The sequence below is a fragment of the Dufourea novaeangliae genome, unplaced genomic scaffold (assembly GCF_001272555.1).
Source record: "Dufourea novaeangliae isolate 0120121106 unplaced genomic scaffold, ASM127255v1 scaffold11, whole genome shotgun sequence".
NCBI lineage: Eukaryota > Metazoa > Arthropoda > Insecta > Hymenoptera > Halictidae > Dufourea > Dufourea novaeangliae.
Window position 1 is genome coordinate 1,082,066 of NW_015373895.1, and position 8,969 is coordinate 1,091,034.

The following is an 8,969-nucleotide window of genomic DNA, read 5'->3' on the forward strand; positions in this document are numbered from 1 at the left end:
ATCACGGAAGGCATTTTTATGCAACCGAGTCTTGAACGAATGAAAATTCATGTAATCCCGATCGAAGGCTTATCGAAACTGTCGGAAATATCTACGAATAGGAATTGCTGATTCAGATTCACGAATGAAGGCATTAAAATGATTTTCACAGTGAATCCCGGAGTCTGAAGGCAGATGCAATTCAGTATTGGGGAATTCCCGTCGCCAACGTGGAAGCCAACAAGTCGACTCGGCGAAGCTGATTCGCGAGAACCGGCCGAGGAAGAAAAACAAAAATTCAAGCACACGACCAAAACATGTAGCGCAAGGCGTATTATCTCTTTTCCATTTCCAATTTCCACCGCGATCGTCTCGGAATTCTCACCGAGTGTTACGAGGTCATATCCGCGTACGAATGACCGTATTCGTCTAGGCGCGTTCTTACGCGAGGCCGACCGATACTTTCCTCGGGCTTTCGACTGAAAAGTCAAAATAAATTCTACAGTGAAAGAGATCAACATTAATGTTCTATTCATCGGCCGAAAGATATTTTACATATTTCAATGTGTATATTCGAATTTTCGCATTCCTGACACGAGAGTTTTGAAAATTATTTCTTAAAGAACTTAAGGGATCAAGGAATACTTCTCCGAGTGTATTTTCGGAGCAACGAAAGTCGCGACCGTTACCTACGGGAAACGATTAGACGGAGTACAATTCAACAAATGTAGAATCCACCTTGGGTATACGCGTTCGTATCCAATTAATCATCCACAATGAACCCGCGAACGCCTTTCGACGTCCACATTCCCAATACTGTCGTTTCATCTGCGCGATCTTGCGACTGCTTTCCACCAGCATGTATACCGTTAATTGTGCTTGATTGGATTTCGTCAAGTTCCACGAGATTTCGCAGCATTTGGCTGTATTGGCGTTTTAAACAACGGGTGAAAAAACGACTGAGGGAAACGGTGTAAGTGGGTACTTAGGAAGCAGAGATAACGAACTAAGAAGGAAGTATGTCGGGGATGTTGAAGAAACACTTCACTAAAATTCCCGGCACGATACGGCCGAATGGAACGGTCGACGTCACGTTAACACCGGCTCGACAAATCGGGATCGGTTGGAGATACATTTGACACGAGTGGTCTCGACTGACCGAGCGCCCGATCCGGACTGACTATAACTGTAAACGATCACTTGTCGGTGCCAAGCTTATCCCCACCACGTGCCACGAAACGGATCGCTCCCTACCAGTGGGTGATAGACCGCGCTGAACTGAGCCAAACCGAGCCACGTTGTGCCGTGTGGCCGTGTCGCGCGAGCTCCCGACTTGTCCAACCTGTTCCCCACGATGCATTCCGTCACTTCCACCTTCGTCGGCTCCGAATCAGAAGCGTATCTTCCACCTGCTGCCACATCGGTGTGCCCAGCCGAATCCAAAGAGAAGAAACGTTCTTTTCACCTTGAATCGCCTAGCTTGGCTGAATATTACCGCGGATGGTAACATTGAGATTACCACTGCAATCAAGATTTTCATGTATCCTACTTTCACCATCGCTGTTCCATACTTGCGCGTTCTGTTGTGCGCTCTGACGATAACATGCTCTGTTTGAACTTTTCGTGATTAAATACACATTTTATCAATTAATTGCACGTGACATGAAACACGTGTTCTTTTTTATACCGATTCGACAAAATTTTTCAAATTAATTTCACTGACACTGTACGGGGTGTTAAGAAATATATGGGATATGTTGACGGGGTGGATTCTACGTGCTAAAATAATGTAAGACGAAAATCAAGAATGACGAAATTATGTTCGAGGATCCGTCTCGAAATATGTATAAAATACATACGTCTGACGCGTTTGTTCTCTTTGAGGAATGCGTTTTTGAGTTGATTCACAAGCTCGTTCGGTAACTGTCAGTACCGTAACACCTAAAAAGATCCCCTTACCTCACAGCTAAAGTGGTAACTCAAACGGCCAGTACGAATAGCTGGACAACATTAAACTTGCCCACATTGTAGTAATCGCGGAAGTTACGTGCGGGTCATTCTTATTCGAAATACTGCATGTGCGAGTTTAAATTACAAATATACGTACTTTTGGTTTAAATCATTTGATTAAATTACTTTACATGTTTAATCAATTTCAATAGATTTCAGTGTTTAATTTTCGTGTTCTGTGGTAATTATTATTCTTGTGCTTTTTTTTTGTTCGCGTATATTCAAATTCTTGTGTATTTCTGTTTCCTTGTGGGTGGTAATTGCAATTCCGAGAAGATGACAGATGTTATTTCTTTTGACATTGCGAGTAATGCTAATTGTCCTGGAAACAAAAAACAAGTGCCGGAATGAAGCTAGAAGAATCGACAACGCCTCATGTACGGACATAGGCACAAACTGAAGATTATTCTGAAGCATCTGGAAGTAATTCAAAAGGATATTGTCTTGTAGTCAGTGGCGTTATTAGGGGGGCACACCGAGTGATACCACGTGATCATGATACCCACTGTTTTCAAACGTATGTTAAGAAATCAGTTACAAATTGCATGTTCTCAAAAATACTCTGATTTATGTCGTGTTTGGACTTATTTTCATCAGTAGTATCTCCAAAATTTATTCATAACATTTTTGAAAACGTCCATTGAAAAGAGTAAAAGTTAAATGCGTGATTCATTCTGTGTGTTACACTGTAGCCCGAGGCTCGATCTCCGGAGGCTTATAGGGTATCAGATAACATCTCCCCTCACCGAGGCCTGGCGTATAATACAAAATTGAAATTAACACTCCGAGAACGGTGCCGGAGTCACTCGCTCGCGCGACAGACACGCACACGGTGACAGAATCTTGTGGTGGGAACAAGCGATACGACACTGTGGTAGTACACTATTGCCGAGCAATCGTTCTGTGTATTAGGAGAATGTCGGTGAAGACCTTGAGCTCAAGCCACCCGAAGCCAGCCGATAAAGCAACATTCACAAATCGCGGGAATGTTAATTTGCATAACATACATTTATGGGTAACGGAAAATCCACATTGGCTGCGGAAGATTGAATACCAGAGACAATGGTCTGTGAACGTATGGTGCGGTATCACAGGTGATAAAATTATTGATCCTCATTTTATTAATGGAAATTTGAATGGCAACGTCTACGCTAATTTTTTTAAGGATACATTGGGTCCTTTGCTAGAAGAATTGCCTTTTTTTACGTAAATATTTCGTTAACTATTAGATTTAGAGCATATGCAGGTCAACACATTTTTACTCAGAATTTGATACTCTATAAATCTATGGTACACAAAGTAGGTCATTCCGTTAAAAAAAATCAAAGTGACCTTGAAATTTCTAAAATGCTTCCACCCGCGAAAAATACACGTACCTTATAAAATGTGCCCCTTGATGCCATTTAAGTTCCACGCCTCAAAATTTTCATAAAGTGTACCGTTAAGTCATTATTCGAGGTGATCCAGTTAGCTAAGACACCCTGCATATTATATGTATAATAGAAATACAGTGATGTCCGTGTATATGTCCGGGCGTTATCTGCACTAGTTCTCGGAACATTTGTGTTATGTCGTCTGGGCGGAGGATACATACGCGGACATCACTGTATATATTTATGGAATACTCATTGCACCAATTTCCTCTTTATTAGAACTCAGATTTATGCCGTATTTACACTAACAGTAAATAAGAAGTGATCTTGACCAAAGTATTAACTGAATGACAACCGACAATATATAAAAACAGGTATAAATATATATACCTGTCAATATATTAATAGTAATAAAACATTTTGTAATAATAACAAAAATTGATTTTGCTTATAGAAATTATTATAAAACTTCTGTTTGCAAATATTACCTGCATGTTTCCTTCAGTACTTGTACCCTATCAGAATTTATAATAATACATAAGATGTACAATGATTCGAGTAAAACACATTGATATGTAGAAATGGAATTTCTTTAATTAAAAAATTAGAAAACTTTTACATAATAGACATTAATAAACTTTTTAGTGTTCAACTTGGCAGCCTTCGAGACTCAACGCGCGCGCCAAATTTCTAGCAACTGCTAATCGAAAGATTTCAATTTCATCTTGAAACTTTGTGTCATGTCCATGCGCTTCTACACAGCGTAATAATTCATAACAATCACTCGAAGATAGAATTACATCTTTAGCTTCTAACAATGGAATAGCATCAGACAGAAGAATCGACCAAAAGCTGAAATCAAAATTCCCCATTAAACAATTCCGTTTTATTTAAGTTAAATGTATTTATACTTGGAAAAAGAGAGGCCGAGAAAGTCAACAGATAAGACGATGAATGACGAAGGGAAAAGGATGTCAGAAATAATGGAGAAGAAACAGAAGAGCAGAGTTTCGAAAAAGGCGTCAACGAAATGATGGAAGAGTTGAAACAAACAGTAAACAACGTGGTACAAAAGAAGAAGGTTAACATAAAAATTTAATATATAAATCTAATATGTAATAGAAAATATTGTAAAACATGCCCCTTTTAAAGGCCGATAGACGTATGTAATAAACGCACACTATTACTATTTATATCTTACTTACTATTTTGGAGTTAAATTTGAAACTAGAAGCGATACCAGTAAGCTTGCTGCTTCTTTATATTCTCCAATACCATACATTTGATGAAATTCACAATATTTCCCTAAAAATAGTATAATAATTAAAATAATTGATGCTTTAATTAGAAAATAATTGTGTCGAATATTTTCAAACTTTCCTACCTAAAAATGTGAGTCTGTCGCTTGCCATCATACAAAAACCTAAATTTTCTAAGAGATCGCGGCATTCAAGTTTGCCAGTTTCCGCATACTGTTTTAAAAATTGATCAGCTATGTATGTTATGAAACTACTGTCTTGTGCCTTTAGTGCCCATGCAAGTGCATTTCCAAGTCTTCCTTGCTTTATACATTTTATTCCTTGGATTTTACATACACTAGTGACTAAAAAAAAGAACATTCTTGTTCAAAAGATTGTTTTGAAAGGTGTTCAAATACAAATCAATACCAACCAACATGGTCCATTTTATTAGTACATGCCATATCTATAATTTTGTTTACTCTGGCTTCTGATCCCATTGGTAGTGATTGTATTAATAATTCAAGTCTTGCTAAACCTTGTATAGAACAATGTATTAAATAACTTGCGCCACATTGCCACAAAGAATGATGTCCCATTAATGTGTTACCGTATTCCAATATCAGAGACTCATGAAGCTGTCTAGTAACTCTAATACAGTGAAAAAATTATATTTCAATTGTATTCTTCTTACAATGTAGACAATAATCACTAAATTACTTACTCAATTTGATCTCTATCTAAAATTTTAAGTCTCCCACAAGTGTAAAGTAAATCTACTAAATGTGTTGCAAACCATCCGTTATCACCCATGTATTGTATTTCTCTAATAACTTGATGTAAATCACTTTCCATTAAAGCACGTATAGCATTATCAGATGGTCTATTAGCCTGCCATCTTTTGGAAATACTGTTTGCATGGTAAGCGAGTTCAGGTTGTTTACAACACGGACATGTATACAATAATTTTGCTGCTAACAGTTCATACCAAGCATCTGTATATGATGACAGTTGCCATAGTACTTCTTGTTCTCCTGCAATTAACTAAACTGAATTTTTTAAATATTTAAAATGATTAACATTACTTCATTGTATGTATACATGCGTAATAATGATGTAAATACCTTCATAGTCATTTCTAAACTCGCATCAATAATAAAAACTTTACTACTTATATTTGCACATAAATCTAATTGCCAATGTTTCCAACGCATAATGAATTCATTCACAGAGTAACTACCAAATGCATTGTACATTGGCATTGTTTTAAGAATATTATCTGCCGTTACAAAAGCAGGATGATCTACTTTACTGTGTAATGATAAAAGAGCTTGTACTGAATCTAGCTTTCCATGTAAGACACAACGTATAACTGTCTCCCAATAATTTGCATGTTTCAGCTCAGCACCCAGTGCTTTCTGGGCTAATATTTTACTTGCCATGTGTTCAGTAGATGGAAAATGAAATTTAATCCATTCTAGCAATTGTGGTAAAACTACATCACCTACATTTAAAATGTCACAAATTAGTAGAATATACGTATATTGATACATTTATTAATTTAATATGTATTAACCCTTTGCACTCGAGAGGCGCCACTACGGCGCTCTGGTGTTTCATGCTACAACTCGAGAGGCGTTTCTACGGCGGCCTGGCGTTTTATGCGGGAATTCTGATGACGACTAAGCAGCGGCACTTTTTGTGGGCCTCCAAGAAATAAAAACAGTACCTATTTGTAGATAAGTTCTTGAGCTCTATGTCTTTCTTTCCGGGTATTGTACTTCTTACAATGGCGATAAGATATTTTTATTTCAATTTTTGTCATCAATGAACCCCAACTAAATGAAAAGCTCCATGTTATTCTGAAAGGGGTAAAGAGGGATTGCAAGATCTGCTCTGACCGAAGTAAGTCTGGCTGTAGACATAAACCCTCAAATTATTGTGATACGTGCCCTGACAAACCGAGGATGCATCTCTGGGATTGTTTTGTAACATATCATAGAAAAAACAATTACAAAATGTAATATTTAACAAATTTTGTTTGGAAAACGTAGAAATAAATGAATTATTGAAATTTTATTATTTGTATTTGTCACTTGCCTAATATAACCAAAATCGTCTCGAGTTGTTAGTTCATCCGAGCAAAAAAGTCCTCGAGCGCAAAGAGTTAATAACATACATATATTAAAGTGTTCATCAGATAACAAAAAGGAAATGCATATATTCTTAATATATAAATATGATAAAATATTTTACCTGGTACAGTATCTATATAAAGTATTTCAGTTAAATGCCACACACATTCTATTTGATAAAAAATAGTAAGAAAGTTTTCAAATGATTCCGTTTTATTGTACAAAGATTTTCCACATATATCTTGTAAACTTTCTATACATGCCCTTAAGATGGATCGATATTGTTTGCTATGTTGCAAAAGTTCTGTCCTGACATCACCAGAAGATGATTTTATTTTCCGAACGGATAAGAAAACACCATTACTTTCATTGACAAGTTTACGTAATTGTGGTGAAAATAAAATTACTTCTGGTTTCAAAATATGGACTGCTGGATCATGCCTGTTGCAATCTTTATCATTTATACTTTTGGTAGCATATACACTAATTTTATTACTATTTATCCAACTAGCAGAAATACATAGATTTTTATAGATATTTGGAATACCCTAAAATTAAAAAATATAATTGTTAATATATTTTGATGGCTGTATAGTAGCCCTACAATTCTATTTGTATTAACTAAGCTTTCAATTGATATATGCTTTATTGCAAAATAACAATACAATGTAACAAAAATAGCAATGTAAGTAAACTATCACAGAATAAAGCCACATAAATATTTGTAACAAAGAAATTTTGTATGTGTGAAAACACGATATTTACAAATCTGGTTTCCCTTGGAATCCAGTCTTCTTTGAAGTTAATATAGCGAATGAACCAAAAAAGTAATGAAATTACAGTAAATAAAAGAAAATTGATATATAAATGACATATCGAAAGCAAATCTTACTCACAAATTGTAAATTTAGTAAGTAGAAGCAAGTTAACAATATGTACAGCATGTAATAAAAAAAATTAATTAACAAAAAACCAAACAACAAAGAAACCGACTGCTCTTAAAAAACTTGTTATTTTGCAATAAAGATTATATCAATTGAAAGCTTAGTTAATAAGACATATTTTTATTGATGAGTACTTTAAAACTTTTTTTAAAGAAATATCAATTGCTCAAAGTTGACAATTGGAAGTCATAAATTATATATTGGAGGAGACCTTTCAAACAATATGATGTAACGAATATTATACATGCATTGAACTTTTTTTATTGGGTTAAAAGACATTTATCGTAGAATAAAAATAACATTAAAGAAATTGAATAATGGAATCTAGGTTACGTACTAATTTGAAGAATGTGGTTAAAGGAGTTTAGTGCTTACCATGGTTAGAGGATTATCAGTTTCAGCCATAATCATACGAATTTTAGATTTGTGATAAACTTTCTTCTACGTTTTTTCCGTAAAGTAAACTGACACCACTAACTTTCAATCACTTTCAATAGTTGTGTGGTAAAGTTGAACGTTGAACTTGAACCCCTTAAACACACGGATCAGGAGGATTAGGGGGTGGACACTCAAATGAGAAGATTTGGACAGTGTTTTTGGCGCCACCACAGTTAATCTGCGGAAGTATGCACCGACTAGGTATAGGATAGACCTATCATCTTATGGGACTTCGTGTCTCATGCTTTGAAATACCGATAGTGTAAAAAGTCAGGGATTTTCTGCTGCCCTCTACGTTATCAGAACGGTGAATTTGTGAACTACGTTAAATCTAAGAAGGGACCATGGTCGTGAACGGATTCTCTTCCGTCCGTTCGCTATAAAGTAGACACGTATTAGAAAGGAGTCTTGGGTTCGAATCCCGGCGGACCTATATTAGTTTTTCTTCGCATACAAAAAAGTTATTGCGTTTAATATTGTTTTTATGGATATGTATATGTATTATTATGTACATTTGAGTAAATTATTTTATTATTCCATTGTTATTACAACAGTTTAACAGTGACAACGAACGCATGCATATTTTCAAATATCGGACTAATAGTATATTTTTATTCTATATTATTACATATAAGTGAGTAATACGTATCAAAAACGTAATCGAAACACAGATTTTTATTACACCACAAACATCGCATAAAAGATATTTCGTTATATTGACATTTGTAATAATTATGGATGTTGCAAGGAAATCAATATTATTGACATTATGGAAAATATAACGAAATATCACTGTAACACTTAAAAAAGTTTTAAAGTTCCATTTATATCATTGTCCTGTGAAAATGTTCA

General features: G+C 35.5%; 1 protein-coding gene across 1 annotated transcript; it reads right to left on the bottom strand.

Moving 5' to 3' along the window:
- Positions 1–4,003: 4,003 nt before the first annotated feature.
- Positions 4,004–8,118, bottom strand: LOC107190715 (nuclear pore complex protein Nup85). The gene is made up of 8 exons (XM_015579578.1): positions 8,055–8,118; positions 6,857–7,283; positions 5,725–6,104; positions 5,325–5,644; positions 5,034–5,251; positions 4,747–4,965; positions 4,568–4,667; positions 4,004–4,214 (listed from the first exon to the last, which is right to left on the bottom strand). Exons 1-8 carry the CDS (start codon positions 8,088–8,090, stop codon positions 4,004–4,006), a joined length of 1,911 nt encoding a protein of 636 aa, XP_015435064.1. The 5' UTR covers positions 8,091–8,118.
- Positions 8,119–8,969: the final 851 nt, after the last annotated feature.

What these genes read in the sequence shown, in the direction of transcription:
- LOC107190715 (XM_015579578.1), bottom strand. Translation starts at nt 8,090, where the DNA reads ATGATTATGGCTGAAACTGATAATCCTCTAACCATG. An exon ending in TTATATAGATACTGTACCAG is followed by an intron (nt 6,105 to 6,856) that starts GTAAAATATTTT and finishes TTTTAAATGTAG; the next exon opens with GTGATGTAGTTTTACCACAA. An exon ending in TCAAATTTAACTCCAAAATA is followed by an intron (nt 4,215 to 4,567) that starts GTAAGTAAGATA and finishes TTTTGATTTCAG; the next exon opens with CTTTTGGTCGATTCTTCTGT.